The 26719-nt window shown below is 35.6% G+C and overlaps 1 protein-coding gene across 2 annotated transcripts in view; it reads left to right on the top strand.

Moving 5' to 3' along the window:
* Positions 1-26719, top strand: part of TTC29 (tetratricopeptide repeat domain 29) — a 538084-nt gene that overhangs the window by 354334 nt on the left and 157031 nt on the right. Inside the window, exons 1-4 of one of the 2 annotated variants that reach the window (XM_081077080.1) lie at positions 9559-9718; positions 10345-10391; positions 14474-14571; positions 16481-16564. In XM_081077080.1, the coding sequence (XP_080933206.1) occupies positions 14480-14571; positions 16481-16564 (176 nt within the window). In that variant the 5' untranslated portion in view covers positions 9559-9718; positions 10345-10391; positions 14474-14479. Of the gene's footprint in view, positions 1-9558; positions 9719-10344; positions 10392-14473; positions 14572-16480; positions 16565-26719 lie in introns of those variants that run through there. The other variant, XM_081077081.1, reaches the window with a different exon arrangement.

Genomic DNA, 26719 nt, shown 5'->3' with positions numbered 1-26719 from the left:
TGCCATTCTCTGCATGATCATCATGTGTTTGCATAACTCACTTCTGGTTCCAAGTTTGAAGCAAATATGCCTAATTGGCTGAAACAAATATGCCTAATTGGCTGAAACTGGCAAGGTAGCTACACGTTCATTGTAAAGGAATCTGGGAAAGTAACTGTCTGGTATATTAAACTTACATAGCTGGAAATGGACTCTTCATAGGTTCAAGATTTCCCAAACATAGATAGAAGTTTCAGATGCCGGGTGATCAAAAAGAATGACAAATTCCCACTAAGATTTACTACTCTGCCCAATATTAACATAAACCATTATTCCCATACTTTTGCATATTTTTAAACATTTTCAGTATCTTCCATAATGCAAATCTTCTTTACATAACAAAAATGATAATCATTCTACCCCAAAAAGGGGTCAACCAAAAATCTTACCAGTTACTGCATTTAGATTCAAGTTCAAGATCTCTTGGTAATATCTGTTCTCCCTCAAGTTCTGGTATGATCTCATCTTAATATTTTGGGTAGATGCAAGTTTGTTTGTTTATGCCACTTGTCATGAATGATTATACATAAGTGTGCATAATTGTTCTTGTTCACTCTACATGTCCTTCCATTTTTTCCATTTAATTCCTTGCTGATCAGTTTCTTTATCTGATGGAATAACTTGAAAATTCATTCCAAGGGCATACAATTCCATGATGTTCCCAAATGTGTGAGATCGTTGTTGACTTCTAATTATTTTAAACATTAGACACAGAGTTCTGGAAGGTATTTCAGGATTCTCCTGGGTTTCATCCATATGTATTCCTTTCTCTTGATAGTCAGAAGAGGTAGAGCATTATTAGGATCTTAGTTGCAAAAAGCAAAAATTAACCCATCATTTTATAGGATCCATCATCCTATCTAATACTGTGACCCCTGTGAGGAGCCCAAAATACCAAGTGGCAGATTCAGCATCCAATTCAGTGGAAACAAAATGTGTCCCTTGGTAGAATCATTTCTCTCTTTGGTACTAAGAACTCTAACTTAGCACATCCTAAAGTTGTGTTGCTAAGAAGTAAATTTTTGTAACTTGGGGGATTTTATGTGTAATGTCAAGCAGTAGCACTCTCTTCTACCTCTTGTTCTTGGATACACATATCCTGACTTTGGGAAACAGAATCATACATTGATTCCTGGTTCAGAGTATATACTGCATCCAATAAGACAACACCCCAAACTTAGAAGGTAGTGTGTCCCAGCTGAAGCTCTAAATCTTCATTTGTTTTCTTCTGTAAGGTCAAGTACTTCCGGATAATAGGTTATGTATAAAAGCAGTAAATCCATGAGTATCCACAAACCTCTTTACTTCATCTCTAGAAGCATTTTTATTGTGGCCATAAATAAGGCATTTTTATACAAGTCCATAGATGATATTGATGTCAGAAGCATAGGCAACAAGGAAAGTGAATCTATATATAGACAGAGTATGTCTGTTCTAGTTAGGACAAAACTCTGCCCCCTCTATGATGGAGGTGTATAATATGACCAGCTTGCTACCAGCTAGTAGGTTGGCCCTTCCAGGGTGTGGTATCCTACCAGGAACATAGGATTATTCACTACTGTTTGTAGAATGGGCTGTCAGTGGTAGCAAAGACATTGTCATCCTTTGTGAGGGTAAATCCTTGTTACTGTGCCTACCCTCTGTCTCTACCAATACGACCAATACGATCATGCACTGGGACAAATTACCTCCACTGAGCAGGAAATGATATCTAATTATTAAGCACCTCTTCTGTCCACTTTAGGTTGGGTCCAGTCTAAGTAGTCCATTCATATAACTCTCATGTAAACTTTCAGGTCAGCTGTCTTTCTTCTTCCCAGTTTCTGATCATTCAGGAAAACTAGTAGACAATGCCAATGTGTCAGTGGACTCTTTTCTGAGGCCCTTTCTCCAGCTAGGTAAAATGAACAAGAGGATATGCCATTTAGTTTTCTCCCCACTGGGAGATTCAGCCCAGTTGGGATTCTGACCTTCTATATTATGACATAAAATACTGAAGATATTGTAGAAAAGTTTTCAGATGTGTTGGTCAGGGTCCTTCAAGAATTGATGCAAATATGGGGTAAATATGCAATGATTTTATTTGAGGAAATGCTGTTTGAGAGAATATAGGCAGGAAGATGGAGAAGGCTAAGAGAACCATCACACTATAATGCAATTCTGACCCCAAAGAAAATGGAGAGAGGAGTGGAATACTCTAGACTAGGAAATGGTTTGGGAAAACTATAGATGAATCCTTAAGACAAAGTGGCCCTCTCAGTAATAGGTTTGCTCAGTACCCCCGCTGCACACGATCCTTGGTTGGGAGTGAACCATGGGAAACACAGAGCCACAAATTTCAAAACACAGTTTAAACTCCCTGTAGTTAGTGGTCGGTGAGGTGCATTATCATGGCCACTGCAACAGATAATATATCCACAATCATCTGATTATCCTAGAAAAACTATGAAGATGTTGCTTTTAAAATTGTTCATAGAACCAGTGAAATTATTATTTTTTAACACTTTAGTTTGTAATATCCAAAATTCTGATTTCCTAGCTAGATTATTAATTAAGTTTCATTGATCTACCATTTTCTCGTTTTGTCCCTTAAGGCACTTAAGTTCTACTATAACTTTCTGGGATAATCAGATGATTGAGGATATATTATCTGTTGCAGTGGCCATGATAATACACCTCACTGACCACTAACTACCGGGAGTTTAACTAAACTGTGTTTTGAAATTTGTGGCTCTATGTTACCCATGGTTCACTCCCAACCAATGATCGTGTGCAGCGGGGTACTGAGCAAACCCATTCCTGAGAGGGCCACTTTGTTTTAAGGATTCATCTTTAGTTTTCCCAAACCATTTCCTAATCTAGGGTATTCCACTTCTCTCCCCATTTTCTTTGGGGTCAAAATTGCATTATAGTGTGATGGTTCTCTTAGCCTTCTCCGTCTTCCTGCCTATATTCTCTCAAACAAGCATTTCCTCAAATAAAATCACATGGATCCATATGTATTTTAGTAATAAAGAGGGTCAAGCTAGAGATATTCCAAGAGGAGTGGATGGTCACGAAACTGACCCTCATAAAAGAGCTCGTTCTGGATGGCACACCCTAGTCTAAGACCTCTTCTTTCCCCATAATGCCGATCCGTAAACATGACTGCAGCATACCAGTAGTGATCGATCTTAGTAAAGGCTTTAACCCAAAGTAACCATGCTCATACATGCTGACACACACATCAAACGCCAGCGCATTCAAGCACAGTGAGAATATAATTTCCCGTAGAATCTAAATGTTCATGCCAGTTAAATGAAACAGACTTTCCATCCATTTCTTCTATATACAGAAGAAAATTATACTCATGATCTTGCTTGGTAAGCATTGGATCAGAAGAAAGTTAATTAAAAGCATGAATTAGGGGAAAAGCTTTGGAGTCAGATAGACCAAGGTTCTTTGTAGAATGGTCTTGCAAGTGACCAATTTCAGCCATAAAGGACTGATGGCTTTTTAATTTTATTTTCAAATCGTGACTTTATTTCCATCTTCTTGGGATATTCATAATTCTTCCATGTCCTAAATATAAATAATACTATAAAATCAACAGCTATTCCAATTATAATTCTGAGTATACTAAATTAATAAATAGGTTATCATGTGTTCAATATTTTATTGTCATGATTGGAGCTCAAAATTTTACATTGCTGTATTTGCTTTGGGGCTGGGCCCATCTTACACAGCTCTTTGTCTCTATATTCCAGAATTCATGTATATCAAACAAGCCATGGTTCTCTGTCATTCTGATCCCCTTAGTACAATTGGCACACGTCTACTCATTTCTCAAGACACAAAATCCCATTCTAGGCACTATCCCCTTGTGAAGTCTTGTGACTGCCAAACTTTCACCCAGTCCTAGGTAGCTGCATGGTCCCCAGTGTGATGTCATCTTTATAGCACTTGTCACATGGTATTATGGCCATCCTCGGGGCTGGGATGACCCAGGGAGGAGTATCAGCCATGATGGTCTGTGCTGTACCAGGTTCCTTTGGAATCACTGGTTTTACAACTGGCTGGGGGCAGGTAATTTCTGGTCAGTACTACCAAGGTCAGTACCCGAGAAGAAAGAGTCAGATCTGAGTTGTGAGTTTGAGTCAGGAGCATAGAAGATGAAGAACAGACTGAGGAGTAGAATGGGAGGCAGACTGTGGTGAATAGTCTAGGACTTAGGCCATTAAAAAGTCAAGGACATCAGTCTAATTATCTTTGGTGCTGGTACAGATGGGTCACAGAGTTTGAAAGCAAAGAAAGAGTTGTCTCTTTAAGCATGTCTGTCATTACTTCAGTGAATTCACTGAGGACATGATTTATCTTTATATTCCTATCCCAGCACACTACTTGGCTTGCTGAAATGATGGATGGACGGTTGGATGGATGGATGGATGGATGGATGGATGGATGGATGGATGGATGGATGGATAGATGGATGGATAGATAGATTTAGACTTTCAAATTCAGTGTTTAGGACTGCTACTCCATATTTTTCTGTCTGTTATATCTAATTCAGCTTTTATTTATACCTTGTTTAAAAGTTGTTTCCCTGTGAGACTGTACTGGAAGTTATAATAGAATATTACCAAATGTGATAATTGTCATCTTATTTATAATGTCTTTGAAAATATTATAATATTCTATATTGTTGTTCCTGGATTTAGAATTCCCCTTGCATATACACAGTTAGATTTTTGTCCTTGGAAAATGGGACACTTTATTTCTGAATTACATTGAAAAAATACTAATATGCCTTTTAATATCTTCGAATGGTATTTGTATACATATAAGTAGCTGAATAGAAGTATATACATATATACAGAGGTTGCCAAAAAATGTATACACAGTTTAAGAAAGAAAAAAATCTATTAAAATTGAAATACTCAATATATACCAATAACAAAAGATGAATACAAGTCATGTGTATACATTTTTTGGCACCCCTGGTATGTTTATTATTATGTATACATATGATTAATGTTTCAAGAGATCTGATAACTGCTGAAATATATTGCTTTGTGAAGATTTGTCTCTACTTATAGAAAACATTGCCATTGTAGATTTACCCATTGTATGGAGGCACAAAACAATGAGAAAAAATTAACAATAAAGCATATATGTATGTTCAAGTTCAAATGGCCTTTTTAAAATAAGCAGATTTAGAAGTCTGAGAAAAATATAGAATTGCGTCATAAAGAACCAAAAGTATGAAGATGCTGGGGAAAAAAGGGGCAAATACTAATGTTTTAATACCAACTGATGTTTATAAGACAAATTATAAAAGAAAGTTGGTTCTTTGTGTACTTTGGATTTAAAAACAAAATGGTTAATACACATTGAGAAAAAACAAACAAACATAAAACTAGATTTAAAACCAAGGAAATACACATTAGATGTCAAACAAAGTAGCTTAGGTTTCAAGCTATCTTGAAGACTTTCCAGGCTTTTTAGATGTTGATTATTTTAAGGAAATCACTTCCCAGGCTCTCAGCTTTCTTTCAAATGTGCTCTTTCCTAACATTAGTGTGCCTGAGTACCATGTCTGCAGTCTGCTACGTCTACTTTTCCACTCCCATTTCGTTTCACAAAATCATGCCAAACAAAGGGACAATTTGAGAATACATACCTTGAAACTATTAGCTGATTCCATTTGATTGAATCCTAAAAGATATTTAAGAGGGTTTTTTTTTAACTGCAAAACACTTATGACAATTGCAAGTGTTATATATATTGGTAAAATCTATAAAAATGCTTTCAACTCTAAATTAAGTATAAAAATTATTACCTGTAAGCATAATAAGCAAATGGCTTTTTTATTTTACCTTACAATATCTAGTGCAGTGCACTGTTTATGTAAGATCGATAAATATTGACTAGATTTCTCCAACTGATTTATTCTACAAATAGAAAATATTTAAACCTCAACAATATTTTATAATATTTTCAGCCAGGTCAAAACATCATTATTTGACACTACATAAATAGAATATTTTTGCCTCAATTTTTAAAACTAATTTCAAATCTCTATGTGGCCATAGAAAAATAAATGGAATAACGCGTGTTCTTTAATATAATTTCTTAATTGAAACTTAGAGTTTCCACTCTTACTTTAGAAAATATGTAACGTTCTAAAAATGTTCAGTGTGAAAAATTGATGTTATCTATAACTAATGCCTACTAAATTGTGTTTTTAATTAAATTTTTTCTTGTATCACTTAATACTTTCTTAAATATTGCGTAAATTAGTATTCTTTAATTGTAAGTAATAAAAATAAACTCTGGCTAACTTTAGAAAAATTAGCTCATTGGGATGATATCAGAGGCTCACAGAATCATTGTGAAGCTGTGAACCAGACTTGGGAAGGGCTGATATCAGGGCAAATCCTGGGGCTAGAAAACAAGAACTGCAGTTATCTTCTCAGGGCAGGACACAGCTGCAGACGAGATCAGAGGCCATAATTCAGATCAGCCTCCAAAATTCAAAGATATGCATATAGGCATTTTGGTTGAATGTACAAATTTCAACAAATTCTCCTTTACATTGGAGTATCTATCCATCTAATCCACCCCATAACCTCACTGAAATGAAAGACTCCTCTATTTTCATGAGATGCATATCGTTCGTTTTGGCAAGTATTTATAGTACCAAGGCAGGGAGGGTACCTGCTGTTTCTTGCTCTCCAGGTTTTATTAGACGACCTGTCAGTGCAGTGATCCAGCATGATATTCTGCGATGTTAAGATAATCAAGGTTCCTGGAAACTAAATTGCAGCAAAGAGCAAGAGTTGACAGATTACTGAGTTGGAAAATAAAAATGAACTGCTATCCCTGCTAGGTAAAAGCAAATTGCTTCTGTTTTTCTTCTCTTAATCAGAATCTGAGGGCTGGGGCAGTAGATGCTGCACACCTGGTTACTCCAGCCAGAAGGCTCTGTTAGGAACACCGGCACAGCTGGGGTTACCATCTAATTAACCTTTAATTCTGCATCTATTTTGTGCAGCAAACACAGAGAATTCAATGGGAGTATTCAAGGAATTATCACGCCTAAAATTTTCCAGTCTGAAATCCCCCCAGAGATTACTTTTGACTTACTATTTTGGTAGGGAAGTATAGGGTTAGCTGGCAGCTAATCCATGGTAGCTTTTTGTTTATCTCCAGGGATGCCCAGAGCCACGCATGGTACTTTCCAAGACTGGAATGAAATATACTAGCTAGTCATACATAATGTGCTGTTTGAAGTTTGAAGCTCCCCTTAATGTGCTCTGTAGTAGCTTGTCTACTTGTGTATTAAAAATAGGTAGGTTGATAATCTGCATCTGCTTTACCTGGTAACATAGGCTGGATTCGGCTATGTGACCTGTGGAGTATTAAAGATCCCTTCGTGAGAGGGAACCCTTGTACACACTTGGTGGGAGAGTAAATTCGTAGTGTCATTATGGAAAACAGTATGGAGGTTCCTCAACATATTAAAAATAGAACTACCATAAGACTAACATTCTCACTCCTGGGTATATAGCCAGAGTGCCCTTTAATGTATGAATGGATAAAAAAATATGATTGCCATATATGTAGTGGAATATTATTCACCCACAAAAAGGAAAGATTTCCTACCATTTGCAGCAACATAGATGAAATTGGAGCGTATTAGGCCAAGTGAAATAAGCCTGACAGATAAAGACAAATACTGTATAATATCACTTATATGTGGAATCTGAAGAAAAAAAAAGCTGATTTTATAGAAGCAGAGAATAAAATGATGGTTTTTAGGGCTGGGGTGCAGGAGAGGAAATGGGGAGATGTAGGTCAAAGGAACAAACAGTTGTAAGATGAATAAGTTCTGAGGAGCTAATGTACAGCATAACGACTAGAATTAATAAAAGACTGTATATTTGAGATCTACTGAGAGTAGGTCTTAAGTATTTTTATTACACATGCATAAAAGAATTACGGATGTGAGGTCATGGATGTCTTAATTATCTTGATCTTGGTAATCATTTCACAATGCATGTATGTGTATCAAATCATCACAGTGTACACTTTAAGTATACACAACTACATTTTTCAATAGTTCCTCCACAAAGCTGGAAAAAATAAAATTAGAAAAAAATGCAGCATATATTATCTTAAATCTAAAAATAATTAAAAGATCTCATAGTAAACTTTTGTTCTCAAGATGAAGTACATCCTGTACAACTGAGGGAGGACCAAAGAAGTTGTCTCTGCGTATGCCGGGCCAGCCTGAAGTTGCCTCATGCTTTCCTGCACCTGCTTCTAAGCAGAAAAGGCAGCAAAGACGGGAACAGGGTTCCTACAGGTCACAGTGCCATTGTGTTCAGGTGAGGCTGAAAGCAGGGAGATGAATTCATGGGCCTTATTCCTGTGGGGAACCGAATGGTGCTCAGTGACAGGTAGTCACAATGATCGATTGAATGCGCAATATAAACTTACTTGGTGGAAAAATTTAATAATTTGTTACCGCAAATTAGGGGTTGGAATGAAAATGTGGTTATGGTTGTTATAGTTGTACTCTAAATATTACTGAACCGATTTATGGTTAACGGAATAACTCATGTGAACAATATTGCTGGCTCCCTCACCTACAGTGTGTGGCAGTAGGCAATGAATAAAAGCCTGGCTTTCTAGCACATCTATATTAGAAAATCAGCAACAAGCCTCCCTCTGTTGTCCTCTGTATGCATGACAGCATGAGCAAGGAAGTGAGCTTCCTCACACTTCCATGTGAGAGATGGGATGGAATGATGGGGTGAGATAAACCGGCTGGTATTAAGTCGGAGTAAATATCAAACCTGTTTCGGGTAAAAATTATAAATAACATATATAAATAATATATATGCATCTATAACACCTACATATATATAATGTATATTACATGTATATATGTATAATATGCACATAATATGTATATGTAATATACATATTATACATAATATGTATATTATATATATGTATATATATGACACAGAGAGATTCTATAAAAAGACCTTGAGTTTTTAGTTTACCACAACTTGAAATTGGATTATCTTTCTGGAGACAGAATTGCGGCAGGTATTTGTGTAGGGAAAGGAAAAGATGGTTCTGACGGCAGCAGAGGCTGAGGAAGAGGGGAATGGGTGACTTATCTAGCTGAATAAAGTGGCATTAAGTCTTGGGGGTCACGAAGGCCAAGCTGAGCGTTTTTTCCATCAGTCCTATGGACAACAGAAAATGTTGCAAAATACTGAGAATGCAGGGCCATGAAGAAAACGATTCAGGGCGGCAAATTCGAGGCCGTTGGGTTGGGTAAACTAATTTCTGAACGCGGTCTGACTTTTGAAAGCAGCCCCGTTGGAAAAGCCTGCTGGGCCTGGAGGCCCCGCTCAGCGCCCGGTGGGCTCGGTGCCCGAGGGAGGAGTCAGGGAGTTGCCCCGACCCTGGGCCCCGTTCAGCCTAACCCCGCCCCGCCCGCCCCGCCCGCCCTGTATCCCTGGAGACGCTCTCGCGTCTTCTCTCCCAGCGCTGGCTGGCCCTGGTCTCCTTACCACCCGGGAAGTGAGGGCAACGCTGGCGCCCAGCACCGGCCACCGGTGGGGGACGTACTCCGGGGGAACAGAAAACCAGAGTTGCTCCCCAGGGCCAGTCCACTGAGGTTCGTGACTCTGGGACGAGGCTCCCGGCGGGACTTTCAGAGCTTCTAGGAGAGGCGGGCTGTTCTTCCAGGCAATGCTTTCCCTGACCCCCAAAGACCAACCTGGTCAGTTCATGGATTCCGTCTCAACCTTCCTCTCCTTCAAGAAAAGATAGAAATAGGAGCAGGGAAAGGCACGCTTCTCGTTACCCAGTTCACCTGACCCTGTGAGGGCAGTGGAAAAATAAACAGATTTAGGAATAAATTATTAGGCCTGTTTAGAACTGCTAGATGGGAGCAGAAAGGAAACTGAGATGCCCCCGGTTTGTTTAAAGATAACTCCATCTCTCATAAATTTGAGAAATCGAATTGTTATTCCTAATGTCACGTGTATTGGAATATATCGATACATATTCATATTTCAGGTGTATTGGCATTTCATAGTATTAGTGTTTATTTTTCCCATTGCACCTCTACTTTGGGATATTTTTAAAAGTTCCTTTAAGCACATAGTAGGTACTTGGTATTTGTTGTATGGATAAATCTTACTCCATGATATGGGGAACGGAGAGGAGTTACTCTATTAAGTAATTTTAAACTCTTTTTCTTCTCTCCTTTGCTATTATTCTTTGCTTCTTGATTTTCAGGCTGAAGTCTGTAAGCCTAGAAAGATCTTCAGCAGTAATCTCCAAATGTAAGTCAAATGAGTCATGGCCTGTCTTCACTTTTTCTGATTTATATTTTGATTTAACCATCAATAAATGTCAGTTGGTAGAACATGTGTAGGAAATCTGTTTTATTGAACAACTTATCTATTTACCTACTACAGAGTGCTAGAAGTGTCCAAAAATTTTGACAAAGATAAACAGTGATCTAAACTTCTTTATGTGAATTTTAAAAATTCTTTTCAGGAGGATAATTTTGTGTGTGTATACACACACACACACACACACACACACACACACATGTTTCTTCTGCAGTTTTCTTTAAACTTTCATAGTAAGAGAACTTGTGGTGATAATATGAAAAGTTCCAATTCTTATAAATGATTTTGTTGGTGGTTGTAAAACCATATTTATTTGGACTCTCTTGATGACAAATGATAAGTTTGCTTGCTGTGGTTTATTGGCTTTATTTCTCACATCTCAGCTTTTACCCTGAGGTGAATGAATTCTGGAGACAGTGGTCAGTCTCGCAGTCATTCCCCCGGTGGTAGCCTCTGTCTACACAGTACCCCCCTTCCTTTGTGTTTCCTGATGAGGGTTCTCTCCAGGGACAGTGGGCAACAGAGTTACTCTTTGAAGAATTTTACTTGGGGGCCAGAGATTGAAACTCACTGTGGGATGGTTCAGCCTGACCCAGCATTCTCAAACCTTTCATCCTGTGTTGCTCCATTCTCATTTGTCTTTGCATGTGGGGTCCAAATTTAGAGACTAAATACAACCAATACAAGAGCCAACCAGCAGATCAAAGAATCCACCAAATCTCCTCTGAATACCAGCAGGGGAAAGGCTTCAGGCAGCCTTTTGATCTCTGTCTCAGCCGGTGGTGCCACATGCAGCACCGACCCCTTGCTGGCACTGGAGAGCTGCCTCTGGGTCCTCCTGATGGACTGCTTACCCTGAGTTCCTGGGGCTAAGTTCGTGTGGGTACCAACCAGAGACATAACTCTTGTTCTCCTCCCTTACTCACCTGAATCTGAAGCGCTGCCCTTCCTGCCGTCGCCCCCATCTTGTGTGATTTCCTCTGCGGGTCTGGAGCTAGGGGAACCGTGATGCGGTGACATTGGTAGGGACGTGTCCATTTCCGCTGCAGGCCTCGGTTAGTCCTGCTCCTTGTGGTTTGAGCTCACCGAGGAGCTGGGAACACTGTCCAGCACCAGGAAAATGATACAACTCACTTTAACCAAGAGCAAAACGCTTTCTTCACTCTAGGCGTATAATTTAAGACTGAAATAACAGTCCCCGAAGCGTGCTGGCATTTTTTTTTCTCACTTAGTTTCCCCTTGGCTGCTTCTATATGGTAGGATACAGCCGCTTTCTACTTGAAGAAAATTCAGCATAAATAAGACTGAACTTATAAAAGAGATAATGATTTCTTAGATAAGACAATAACTTGTCCCAGAATCCATTTAAATGTGTGACACATTTCAAATATTATGTGTGGAGATTTTCAACGTACACATTATCTTTTGTGAAAAAGAAAATCCCCTTTCCCAACAGGCACAAGCAAGGTAAGAGGTGGGGTTCAGAGGAGAAAGGGAGCCTGCTCAACCTCCACCCTAACTCTGATTTAAACTCTCCAGCATAGATTGGTTGAGGGATATTTTGCCCAACATGCAGTTAATAACTTTTTCTCACTTTCTCATTCAGCTCTGACCACCCCCCATTCAGAGTTTGTGCCTTGAGGCTTGCCAGCAGGGCTTGCAATACTTACATTAAACTAAATTTAAGAGTAAAGGTGCCCCTGCTGCTAATGTTCTCAGATCAGAGGAAAGCAAAATGAAGGAACTGTCAGCTGAAACTTTAATAGTTGGCAACATATACTCAAGTTTTGGGAAAAAGAAATCACAGTTGATCTGTGTGACAAAGGAGACCTGTTCTTTTCCATGTGTAACATTTGCGTTTGATTTCATTAGATGTTTATATTTTATAGCAAAAATAATCTAACCCAAGTAAACATAAAAAAAGATACATCTTATATCACATACTGGTAGCCCAACTTTGCGGGGATGGGGGTGTTTATGTACGCCTTGGTGGGACATAGTGGCTGGATCAGAGCTTCTGGGGCCTGGTCCTGCTCTAAGTAGCCTCATCTTCCTACTATTTGGCATAATTGCAAGTTCTGCTTCCTCATTTTGAAGCACAATAATGCAGAGATCACCCCTGCCTCATTGTTCTCGGGAAGCAAAGTGGGGCTCTTAGGGTAGTCTTAATTCATAGAGGATGGAGCCCCGACTAAAGCAAGGCCAGTCACTGTTTTCTTCTCTCCCTTTCAAAATTCACCAGGGATAGACAGATGGGTGTTAAGAAACTGAGATGACCCAGGTTTTCTCTGTTACATTAGAGGACTCTAAACCCAGACTTCACAGCTTCTATGAAATAGGTTCACAGAAGATGGGTTTGGGAAGCCTTTGGCGTCCCTTCAAAGCTATATGTGAGGTTCCCCCCCCCCCCCGCCGTTGTTCTTCTCACCACAAGTTCTACATAATGTTGCCATTTAGGAAGTTCTGGTGATCCAAGGAACTCAACTCGTTAATATAACATCTAATCGGAAAAATAGGCTTCTTAAATTACAAAAGAATTAAGTCACTCTATTAGGAAGTTGTGACATGTAATACTTCCTATGTTCTTGGAGGAGAGGACTCACATTTGCTATTTAGACCATGTGCCTTAAAACTGTAACTATATAAAAATAGGTGGACATTATGTTTCATGGATCATATCATGCCCTGTTAATCTGGGTGATATCAGGAACCTATTATGTCAAAAACAAGACACTGACCTGAATTAGGATTTTCTCTTTAATCATGTGAAAAATTTTCAGGCTAGGGTGGCAATCTGTTTTTACAGCGGAGGACTGTCTATTGCTACATTGATTTTCAAAAGATTTGTTCTCAATCTTATTGCTCTGCCGCCCTCACCACCTCCTGCACCACCACACCTGCTATGGCTTTTGGGCACAGAAAAATATCGTATCTCAGTCATCCACAGGTGGCTCCAGCTCAGGTCTGAGTGTGTCTTTCCACCTCCACCTCTGCCTAAAACACCACTTCTTTCACTCACATTTCACAGCAAGCTCTCAGCCGGCCTTTCTGCTGTCTGCCTTTCTTCCCATACAGTCTAGGTTTAAAAGAGAACGTAGGATGATCCTGAAAAGGTAGAAGTCCGATTATGGCACTCTTCTGCTCTAAATTCTCCAGCAAATTCTTTCCTCAATCAGAGTAAAAGGCACAGTTTTTACAATAACTTCCAAGACCCTACACCATCAAAACGCAACCTAAATTTTTTGACTTTATCTCCTTTTGCTTTTAGTTTTTCCTTTGCTACTGGTGAGCATTTGGGTACTTATTTTCTAGTTCCTTGCTTTATTTGTTGCTATATTTCTTTTCATCATCCTCATTGTGCCAGGTTCTAATTCCTTACCCACAAAAAATGTGAGTGATAATAAAATGATGGTTGCTTAAACAATCTTTTTTTGAACCATTACATTTTGAAGTGATTTGTTATACTATTGTAGCTGTGTGTCTCTCATAGCAGCTGTCTCCTTGCTCAGAATCATTCTTAGCATCTATCACTTCTAAGGGATAGCCTTTATCTGTGAGTGATAACGTGTGTTTTTCTTAAATAGCAAAATATGAGCAGTTTTCAATTATTGGTTTTAAAAGGAAAGCAAAGCATGAACATTTGAAATCTATTGCTGTTCTAAAAAAATCTTCACTTCTTAATTGCAACCATGTCTTTTAACAAAACTCATACCAATGCTCCTGATTATCTGTATTTTCAGCTCGTTTATCAGATTCTCTCCTTCAAGGTAGAGATTCAGACAAGTAATAAATTGGCCAAAAGGCAGATTGTAGAAGAAAATAATGAGAGAAGCAACCTGTAGAATCCACTCACTGAGTATCATTCTTGAATAACAGAGCTTTAGCTCTACACACACAGGCATTCTCAGCTCAGATGACAGACTGTGGATCGAATAGTGTCTAAAAATAGTCTTTGAAAAATTTATTCTTTAAAATACCATTTCTCTCTTTCTTTTTTTTTTTTTTTGTAGTCCAAAATGACCACCCTGCCTCCTGTGCCCATGCCACGCCCGAAGCTTGCGTCCTTAGCCAGACAGAAGCTGCCATGCTCCCCCCGTACAATTCCAAGGTATGTGACCCTGGTTTTCATGTCTTTTCCTATAGAATGGATTTCTTGCAGTAAGAAATGTCAATAGCATGTCTCAGAAAAAGAAAAAAAAAAGTTTGTGTGAAAACCAAAGTATATTGTTATATTCAGAACATTCAAATTTGTTGTTTCAAAAAGATTAATGGATCTCATTCAAATATTAAGAAAAATGTTTGCTTAGCAAGCTAAGGCTCATTTGATCATTTTATTTCCTACTTCAATTATATCATGGTTCCTATAAAGCTTTGGAGATACAGTTCCTTTTTTAAAATGTGTGTGAACAGAAAGCAAAAAGACATGAACGGTGAATGGCTTCTAATCCATAAGGTCCCAAGTGCTGTTTTCTGTTTTGGGGAAAGGAGGACACAGTCTCATACCAGGGTAGATGTGCAGGGTAGATGATTTAGCCCCAGAAATGACCCAGGGGCTGCAACTATACCACCGAACTGCTGCTGCCTGTGTGGGGCTACTCTTGGAGTTATAGCCAAGAAACTGCAGGACAGAGAACGTGATGTATTTTGTCATCATTCTGAGTAGTAACTAAGATTGGGTTATTCAGCAATTGCATTTATAGTTGTATTGATTTTTAGTAATGTACATATTATGAATCAATATAAATAATTTGCATGGCTAGGTTCAATTATATTTTTATATGCATACTTTGCAATTCCTGCAAGCCATAATGATCAAAGTGTTATGAAACTACTTTGTTCTGAGAAGAATCATATCTTCTTTTCAATATTTCTGGGAAAGACCAAAGCCCCTGGACCAAAATAAATACATTCAGCTAGACTATATAAAAGATTTTTTCTTTATCATTGCAAATCAAATTTTCTTTTCAAAAAATTTGAAAAACAATTTTTCAATAGATGAGTAATTATATATATTTATTGAAGTATAACTGATATAACACTATTTTACTGATACACACACATATATTTACTTTTGAACACTGTGAATATTAAAGTCTGAAAAAGCTTAGTATTTCTATCTTTTTTGAGATTTCATGATTTGGAGGTTACATGATTGCATAAGATTACTTGATTGAGGGTAGATTTTCTTTTCAACATTTGCAAAAACATAGCCAATCTCAAAATAGCCCTAAAATAAGATGGATTTTAAAGAAAACTTTTCTTGTTTTTTATTTTTATTTAAATTTATGTTTATTTATTTTACTGGAGAAAACCATTTTTATCATAACCATTTTAGAAAAAGTTTTATATCAACGTTCTGCATTAGCTTCTGAATAAAAACAGATATGTGTTTAGTTCCATGCTCCCATGGTTTTAAGATGTTAATAATATACTTATTTTTAAAGGTGCAAGGGGGTGTGAAGAAGGAACACACTGCACATGTAATATATTTCTCAGTAAAGTCTTCTTAAAATCACTTTGCACCTTGAACTTTTAATAATAATTTGAGTTTTATGTGTAATAATAATATAAAAAGATACTCAAACAGCATTTCAGAACAAAATTTGGTAATACTTGGAACAAATAAATTTTACACATTTGTATTCAATAGGTATTCTTAGTTCAAGATTCTGTGCCAAACAGAAAGTTATACTGTGAAACACTGTGAGTAAAATGGAAGATCTTCTACGTTTTAAGGAGAAAGTTCCATGTATTTAAGAATGCATATTATTTTAATGTGTTTGGTGTTTTATTTGGTTACACACTAGGTTAACTATTCTTCTCTGTCTTTTTTTCTTCCAGAAAATTAAAAGTTTAAAATTATCGATCAATAACATAACTCTATAACTATTGCCAAACATTTATTATATATATAGTAACATGCCACGAATATTTCCGTTCTCCTGGTGGCATTTTATGTTTGGTAGCTTTTCAACTTGATAAGACAGTGCTTTATTATTTCTTTCTGATTCCTTTAGGTCTCAATTGATCAAAGAAAAAGATGGCATAGATCATTATCTGGAGGTGAATTTCAAAGGATTGTCGAAAGAAGAAGTTGCTGCGTAAGTATAACCTCTTAAAGGTACTTTAATATAAAGTTTATTTCTTTTGTCTTGATTCTTTATTGAAATTTCAGTTTTCCTGTGCAGTACACCTTTTCATTGGAACATGGCATTTAAAAATTAAAGCTCATATTAAATAGTGATAAGTCATGTCTATTGATCTTACGCATATCAAAGTCTTTAATTTTATGGCTCTCAGAATTCTCGTATTTACCAAGATATTATACTGTCAAATTCGCAATATTAGTTTTCTGTGCCATTAATTGCTTATTAACTTCCATTTTAAGGTGTGTTGCCTCCACGAAGGAGAAAAGAACTTGAAGAGAAAAATTCATGTATCTGTTTTCCCTCATGATTAAAAAAAATAAAAATAATTTTTTTGTTAATATATCTTCTCCTCACCCCTTAGAACACACAAAAAGAATTAATGGATCATAGTTTATTGGCTAATTTTAAAATAATTCTAAATTTTCTGGCTTTATTTTTTAAATTAACAATGTACACTTTAACATTTTACCACTAGTTAGAACCTAATTTATGGTGTGAATGAAAACAGTATAAAAAAATCCATGTAGGTTAGTGAGCAATGAACAGAAGCCTAGAATAATAGCTAAACAGGTTTAATATTTCTTACCTATAGGCTTGGTGACTCTGCTAGCATCAGATATTTAGATGTAAGCATTGAAAAATGGAAGTCTTATACATGTATCTTATGGAATTCATTAAATGATTCAGTTAAGATATGGAAAAAATTTTTAAGAGTCAATTAATGTCTAGTACTATGGAATTCCAATGAAAGAATATTCCTAACGATGTTTTTGGTATAGGTTTTCATATAATCTAAAATTCTAAGCCTCGATAAATTTCATCTTATTAGATATCATCTTTGTCAATTTGCATGTGACACTGAAAAAGGGAATAGTTCATTCTGTCAGTAGATACTTTATTTTATAGAGTGACCACATTTTATAGTAACTGTAATCACTGTCTTTCTTGGAGCTCTACAGACTGCCATGTGTAGCACATGGGACCTTTGCTTAAATGCTATTCTGATTATTAGTTTGTTAACTTCCCATGGTAACCTATTGGATAAAATTAAAAGTCAATATCGTCTGATGATACAATTACTTCTTAAAAGAAAAATGCATATGAATGATACTTGCATTCTGATATAAATTTAATGACATCCAAATAGCTGCAATTGGCTTAAGGATTAGGACTTAACTTAGGAATTAAATTTATTCTTCACTTAACAAGCTGGAAATCCATATACTTAAAGCCTGCTAAGTTTTCAGTTTGCCTCGGTTGACTCCTAACAGGTTTTCAGCTCCAGAACTCACTAAAATCTCTCTGTTTAGGGTAACCAACGTCATCCATTTTTACCACATCTACTGGTCATGTTTCTGTCCCCATCTTTTGTAATGTCTTCACAGTATTCAATAGAGATGCATACTCTCTTCTTGAACATTCTGTAATTGTGCCTTCCAGGGTGCCACATTCTGTGTTTTTTCCCTCCAAACTCTTTGACTATGCTTTCTCGGTGTCCTTTGCTGGCTGGCTTTCTCTTTTCACACTCTCAGTGGTGGGTTGTCCTTATGCCCTCTACTCCAACTATACTGGATCTATACCAACTATACCTGGATCCAGTCGTGTAGCTTTAAATATTAGCAATAACCAGATGACTATCAAAATTGACAAACCTAGCCCTGACCTCTCCATTGAGCTCCAAATTTCCATATTCAACTGCCTCCTTGACATATTTTCTTGGATATATAATAGACAATCCAAGGTTACTATAGCCTCTTGCTTTACCCCTACTGCCCCTCACTGCCCCCGCCACCACAAAATATTTATCCTACAGTCTTCCCCCAATTCAGTAAATGGCACCAAGGCAGCCTTGAGCTTCACCTTGCCTTCACCATCCAACCCATCAGTACGTCCTAGAAGATATAACTCCAAAATAAATCCTGTGTTCATCTGTGTCTCCTCTTTGCAGAGACACCATCATGTCTTGCCAAGATCACTAGAATAGTCTCCTAATTGCTCTTCTTCTATATCCATTTCTGCCAAAATTCAGCTGCCCAAGTGATGTTGGGAATAATTGGATCATGACACTCGCCTGCCTAATACGCTCCAAGAGCTTCCTATTGCTCTTATGATAAGCTAAACATCATCTGGCTTAAAGCTAAGCAGGAGTTGAACTTTGCTTCCATCTCTGACCTTACCTCCCGTTCTCCCCACTACTCACTCCTCTCAGTGTGACTTTATTGCTGACACTGCTTGTCATGCAGATGTGACCTTCTGTGTGATCTGCTCAGTCTGCCATCCCCCTGTCCTCATAATTCAGTAGCTTTTAGCCCACCCACACTTCCTCCCAGTCACATTGTCTGGGTGTATTTCTGCTGTAACCTGCTCCCCATGTTGTGTTGGGAGTTTATATGTCAACTGTCTTCATCCCTAGCAGAAGGGACACTGCCCAGGAACAGGAAATGGGTCTGCGTGTGTGCCACGGTATCCCCCACAGGGCCTGGGGCATGGTCAGGGCTCAGTAACTCGATGGTAAATGAATGAATGAGTGCAAGAACACATGTAAGATTAGCAACACCATGAAGTAGGTATCTGTCTTGCTACAAATATTCTTTGGTAACAACATTTTCAGTTCAGTGTTTCATGTAGCTGGTTTGACTATTGAATTGAGGAAGTTCATTTGACACTTAAAATTGACTTTCTTAAATAACTCTTCAAATAGCTCATTGATAGTGTTTAACTGATTTTTAATAACTAAAGAAGGTCATGTTGTGCTTCTGTACTTTTTTTATTCTGTATTATATTATCACATCACTTAACTAGGTTTTATTTCAGGCAAGACTGTAATAGGTAAGCTATATTAAATGAATACTGTTTGCTGGTCTCTTTTAAGTGATTCTCATGATAACCCTGTGAAGAGTTGTTATTACTTCAGAGACCAAGGCATAGAGAGGTTAAGTAATTTGACCAAGGTAATCTCATGTTATAAAGAAGCAAAAGAAATGAAATAGGAAAGATGATTCGTAGAGAGGAAGAAGTGAGTAATCTAGAACGAAAATGGATCAGACATACATGAGAAACCAGGTATCTGGACTTTACTTGAATGCCCAGTGCTACTATGGATCTAGAATCTGCCTCTTGGTTAACGTCATAAGGATCCAGTCATTCTGTAACCCTGATTCACACTTCCATAAAAATCTCCTTAAGCTTGTCTGAAATAATCTCTTATCCTACAACCAGCATAGCCAAAGAAATACAGAGGGTACCCCTCAAAAATGTATACACATTTTAAGAAAGGAAAAAACTATTAAAACTGTAATGCTCAATATATACTGATAACAAAAGATGACGACAAGTCACGTTTGATTTCTCCATTTACAAGAGGTGCTCAAAGTGGTTATCATCAGTGTAATGTTAACCGTTTTTTCCTTTCTTAAATGTATATACATTTTTTTTGACACCCTCTGTATATTGCTGAACAAAAAAATTGTCTTAAAAGTTTAGGGCTTTTTCTACTTCAAGATCAAGATCAAAATGGATGGCTAAGCACATATTTGAAATGACTACACAGAAGTACAAATGATAGTAAACTCTTAACATGATGAGAAAGAAGGGAAGAAAAATGAGAGATTCCAAGACTTTCAGGCATACGTTCTCAGAAAGCAGTTAGAATATGACCAGGGATAAAACGTGACATCTCCTAATGATAAAAGAAGTTGATTCGTCAAGAAGACATAATCCTAAATGTTTGTGTTCCTAATGACAGAACTTCAAGATATATGAAACAAAACCTGATAGAAAGAAAAGGAGAAACAGACAAGTCCACAATTATAATTGGAGATTCTAGCACTGCTCTCTGAAGAATTGATTTTTAAAAATCAGTAAGAATATTGAAGACTTGAACAATATCATTGATCAACTTACATAAATTGACATTTACAGAACATTCCACCAAACAACAGAACACACATTATTTTCAAGTCGACATGGAACATTTATCAAAGGAGATGATATTCAGAGCCATAAAATAAATTTCAATATGCTTAAAAGGATTTAAATCTACAAATTATTTTCTCTTACAATAGAATTAAATTAGAAATAATAGCAGGAAGATCACTGGAAAATCCCTACAAATTTGGAATCAATGTAACATACTTCTAATAAAAAAAAGTAGATCAATGAAAAAAGTATGAGGCAAATTAGAAAATATTTTGAACTGAATAAAAGAGAAAACGTGGTATGACAAAATTTGTGGGATACGGCTAAAATAATGCTTAAAGGGAAGTTTATAGCTTTATAATGTTTATATTAAAAAAAAATAGAAAGGTCTAAAATCAGTACCCTAAGATTTCATTTTAAAAAGCTAGAAAAAGAAAGCAAATTAAACTGAAAGACAGCAGACGAAAAGGAATACTAAAATGAGAGCAGAAAACAGAAAAACAATAGAAAAATCAATGAAACTAAAAACTGGTTCTCTGAAAACATCAATAAAATTGATCAACCTCTAGTCAGCCTGATCAGAGAATAAAACAGATGACACAATATACCAATTTCAAATATGAGAGGCCGTATTAGTATAGATTACACAAATATCAGAATGCTAATTGGGGAAAAAGTGTTATGCTGATGTATTCAACAACTTATAGGAAATGGCTAAATTTCTTGAAAGACACAGCCAAGTTCACTTAAGTAGAAGTAAATAATACAATAGGTTTATATACATTAAAGACAATGATTCATAGTTTTAAAACCTTTGCACAAAGAAAATTCCAGGCCCATATATATAGAGCTTCACTGGTGAATTCTACCTAACATGTGAGGAACAAATAATACCAATTTAGAACATACTCTTCAAGAATATAGAAAAGGAGGAAATGTTTCTCAACTCATTGTATGAGACCAAACTTACACTGATACCAATATCAGAAAAAGCCATTACATAAAAGAAAAACCACAGAATAATATCCCTCATGAATAATGATACAAAAAGTCTTATAGAATATATTAACAGTTGGCCTGAGCTTCTGTCAGGCAAGCTGGCACACCATGCAAAATCCTTTTCATTTGGCATCAGTGCAAAGGATAGCCGGCCTGTGCAATCCTAAGCCACACTCAGAGTGAAGCCTCTAAACAGAGGAATCCCAAGTTCACTAACTCTGTTAAGAAATCTAGCACTTCATTATCATGAATAAACAAATATCCTCTGATATTTGAGAATATGTCACAATACAAAAGGAAAAAAAAAGATGAACAAAGAGAACATTCAACCTGAGCTCAAAGAAAGTTTCTATAGGGAAAAGGAGAACTTATAAAGATTTCCAGGTTGTTTCCTTACAGACATTGTAGAAAAACCTTACCAAAGATGTACTTGGTGCTATGAAAGAATTTAAAGAAATAGAATTATTCAAAACTAAGATGAAGATTGCCTTCATTTTTTTTTTTTTTGATTCAAAAGAAGGGACAGAAGAGAAAGACAAGGATATTTCTCAATACATGGAATAAAAACAGGAAAGATAGAGAAAAGATGTTAAAAGGTATGAGACACAGTATATCAGTCCAGGGGATCAATATTTATCCAAGAGAAAAAGAGAAGAGAAAACAAAGAATGAATGATGACTGCTATATTGATATACGAGATACATAGATGCTATAGAGATAAAGAGATAAAGATAGAGACCTAGACATATAAATAGGCATTTACAAAGACATACACATAAATATAGACATAGATATCTTCGACTGGAAGAAACACACAAATCTTTGGGCTGAAAAGGACTACCACAGTAACCATAAAATAAAGACCAAAAAAAAATTTTTTTAACCCATTTAGAGGAGAGGTTATCCTCAAGAAACACAGATCAGACTATAAAAAAGTAAAACCAACAAAATTTGCAAATAGATTGGTTGTCCCAAAAACTTTCCCCTGAATTGAAATGCCACTTTTTACTAAATATCAAATTCTTTTGTCTGTGCACACATACATGTACATATCTCTTCTGTTCCATTGATTTATTTGCCTTTTCTTGTGTCAATGCCACAGTTCATTTCATGAATATAGTTAAAATATATTTTTCTATCTGGCAGACAGTTCCCCTCTTTGTTGCAAACGATCAGATTTTTCTTGTACATTAACTGTTTCATATGAATTTTAGAATTGTCGAGGGTCAGGTAAATATCATTGAGGTTTTATTGGGATTGCCTTGAATTTATATGTTATTTTAGGAGAATTAGTATCAAGAAAATATTGAGTCCCACATTGGTAAGAACCTGCAATTAACAGTTAATGGTGTTAAATAACAGCAGTGAGAGCAGGCACCCCTTCACATTCCTGCGTTAGTGGAAATAATTTTGATGTATCACAAACCATGAAGCTTTTTTGCTTTAGGTTTTTAATAGATACATATTACCAACATAAAGATTTCATTTTGGAGTTTCTACTTTCCAAATCATGAATTGTTTTGAAACTTTACTACATAATTTTGTCGCATCTACTGAGATTATCATAAAGTTATTAGATTTTCGAATTTTGAACCATTTTTGGAATTTTGAGATAAACCCTACTTCTTTATGGTTTAGTTTGCTATGAGGTTTTTTGTTTTGTTTTTTTTATGGTTAGGGGTTGTGGGTGGGATTTTTGCATCTAAATTATAATAATATTGATCCATAATTTTTGTTTCTTTTGCTATACTTCTAGGATTGTAGAAGATGAACTAAAGAAATTTTCATCCGTTTCTATGTTCTGGAACATTTTGGATGAGATGACAATTTCTTATTTATTGAAATTTTTGTAGAACTCCCCTATAAAAACCAAAGTTTTGCTCTTTTGGTGACAGGAGGAGGATAAGAGAGAAGAGATTTTTCTATTATAATTGATCGGTCTTTTAAATGTTCTCTGGCCAATCTTGATAATTGATAATGTGGTCATATTTTTAGTGCCTATTTGTGTAGATTTTTATATTTGTTATAAAGTTTAGCATTTAAATCTCTTCTATATGTATAGAAATATTCTCTATATGTCTGGAGGTAGCATGAAGAGAATGATGCGAATGACAGACTAGAATTAGACTGCTGAAGTGGAAATTATCGATCCACTATTCACAAGATGTACTTGTATGACCTTCGACTCGTTAATTGAACTCTTGTACCATAGTTTCCTCATATGTAAAATGAAAATAGGACTATTGATTTCATAAGAAATGCAAGGTTTAAATAAGAGTATATATGTAAAGTATTGAGAACACCACCTATCTAGCACATTTTAAGCAAATTATAAAAGGTAGCCATTACTATAATTGTGCTTAGAAGCTACAAGTATGTTTTCTTTTTCATACCTAGTACTATTTGGGTGACTTAGGTAGTTTTGTTTTTCTTCATTATACAAAGATTTGTGTTGTGTGTTTTTTTTTTAATCATCATCACTTCTTTTGTTTTATGGGTCAACTTTTTTTTTTGTTCTGTTTTATTGGTTGATGCATTTACCTTTAATATTTTCTTCCCTGTCTTTATTTGACTTCATGTCATTTTTCATTTTGTTAGGATTTTTTTCTAGCATCCTGAGTTGAAATCTAGCTTCTTCACTTGTACCAGCTGCTCTTGTTTTCTGACAAATATGTTTAAATTATAAATTTACTTTTGAATGCCATGATGATTTCTTCCCCAGGATTTTATATTTGTTTGTTTGTTTTTTTCCTTTGAGTTCTAAATATAGGAACATTTCTATGGTGGTTTCTCCTTTAAGCAAAGAATAAATTAGAAATATATTTGTAAATTTGCAGGTGAACAGTTTCTTTCTTGTGGCTTTTTTTTTTTTTCAGGGGAGACAGGCTTGGGAAGTGAATTTGTCCTTGTGCTCAGCAAATATAGCATACATGATATCAGTTTCTGAAATTTCTACTGTGGCCAGTACATGGTCGATTTTTATAAATATTTCTTGTATTTTTTAAAAATAAATATATGTTCTCTATTTCTTTGGTAAAGTTCTATATGGAAAGCTCAATCAGAATCTAATAATTTGATTGAACCTGTTATTTCAGTCAAGCTCAACAATTTTTATTAGAATCTTTTAAACCTCTATTCGTAATTTTCTAGGGGGAGAAAAAGCATTAAAATCAATTTTTTCCTTATTCTGTAATTTTTATATATCTTGAAGCTATGTTATCAGGTGTATTGTTTCCTAATTGCTGCATTTCTCAGAAAATTAATCTATAAATCTCTGATATTTGTTTGGCCCTTTAATTTTTGTATACCTGAATTCTATTTTATTAGATATTAATCGTAAAAGATTTCTTTTTGTTGGCATTTGCACTATAATATGAGAATATAAAAGAAAAAAATGACATGTTCTCTGTCTCAAAGAAATTATAATCCCTACATATATCTATTTTGTACTATTTTCTAAAAGTTTGAATTCAAGTCTCTTTTATTTACTATCTCACAAATAATTCCATTAGTCCTTACAGTATTCTTATTGATACATATTTGATTTGATATACCCATGCTCCTAGTTATAAGTAGGAATTTTCTAAATATTTGAGATAGCTGCAATAAAATTAATGCAACGTTCAGGAAAATAAGATATACATGGAGAGAGATGTTGGCTGTATATAAATCAAAATGATCAATTTATTTTTCGTTTTTATTAATTTAGTTTTTACTAAATGTAAAACAAAATGTATGTTCTGGTATTTTGATCATTATGTACATACAGCCTGTTAGAAATCCCAGCCTCACTGATCAGAAGTGCAATAAACACCTTCTTTGTAATGGTAATTAAAGAGCATACAATATAAAAGGTTTCTTCACATGACTTACAATATGGTTGTTATGTTTTAAGCATTCAATTTTGAAAGAGAAAAATGTATTCTTAATGTATGTTTTGATATGGGGAAAGTTAAAATATGTGTATTGAAAAGATGAACTATTCCACAATGGAAACTTAAAAACCCAAAGAAATGAGGTCACCTGCTGCCCTATAATAGCCGGAACTTGATATTTCTCTTCAGTTAAATTTACTACAGATTCCTTATCCAAGAAATACAGAATAACAGAGCTGGAATGAGCCTCAAAAACATTTGGTTTAGTTTAGTTATTTTTATTTTTATTATTTTATTCCCCACAAAAAAAGACAAAAGAGTATAGTTAACAGAATACCAAACAGAAAGTTGGTAAAGAGAAGCTTATAAAGGTGTATCTTTTTTTCTCATGACAAAATATCATTGCCACACTAGAAGAAATGTCAGAAGAGAAATTTAAATGGAGGTTTTGTTATTTACTCTTATACTATCTCCATTGCATTGCTGAAAAGAGCATGAATAATGTTTTCATTTTTAATTTACGTGATTTTCCCTTTGTAATTTAAACCAGTTATATTTTTCTTAGATATTTGTCATGTTTATAGCCCAATGTATTCTATTTTTCTTGCCATTCATTTTAATAAATACTTAGGTATTATAAAGGAATATAAGTTTGGAAGGAGCAACATTAGAATATATATAATTAAGTTACAGGTGTAAAGAATTGATTGGTTTACTTTTCCCAAAGAAAGCTCTCCATGCAGTTGTTTAATGTGAAAGTTTTTTTTTTCTGCAAAAGGTTAAAAAAGTTCTAATCAACTTTTGTACATTATGTAGAACTTCATTTTCTAAACTCTGCAAAAGAAAGTTCCATATTTAATGGGAAATCATGAATTATTCCATTTATTATCTACTTCCTCTTTTCAAAGACATGATCTGGATAAAAGGCGGGGTGAATAATTTCAAAAAAATACAATACATTTTTAATGGGAAGGTGCAAACTACAGATTCTCATGACTATTAGCAAGTGTAGAGGAAACAGAATTTTACTTGCAAAACTCGTCAAACTCTTGCAAAGCTAAAATGTATGACATACTTTAGTAACAAAAAAGAGCGCAGTGAGCTGAAGTTTTCTTTTTAATGCAACTTGTTGTTTTTACTAAGCTTTGTCTTTATATTCTCCAGCCTTACATTTTTATTAAAAGTTTGATGTTTTAGTCAATTTACATGGAAAATTGATAGTTCTTTTATTTATAAAGATGTGTAGATGAAAAACTGAAAGAACAAAATTTAAACGATATTGTTTGAGACAAAAGGTCCTACATAATAGAATTTC

This window comes from Rhinolophus hipposideros (assembly GCF_964194185.1).
Source record: "Rhinolophus hipposideros genome assembly, chromosome: 16".
Lineage (NCBI taxonomy): Eukaryota > Metazoa > Chordata > Mammalia > Chiroptera > Rhinolophidae > Rhinolophus > Rhinolophus hipposideros.
Note: the sequence above shows the minus strand (reverse complement) of the source record. Positions and strands in the feature narration are given on the sequence as shown.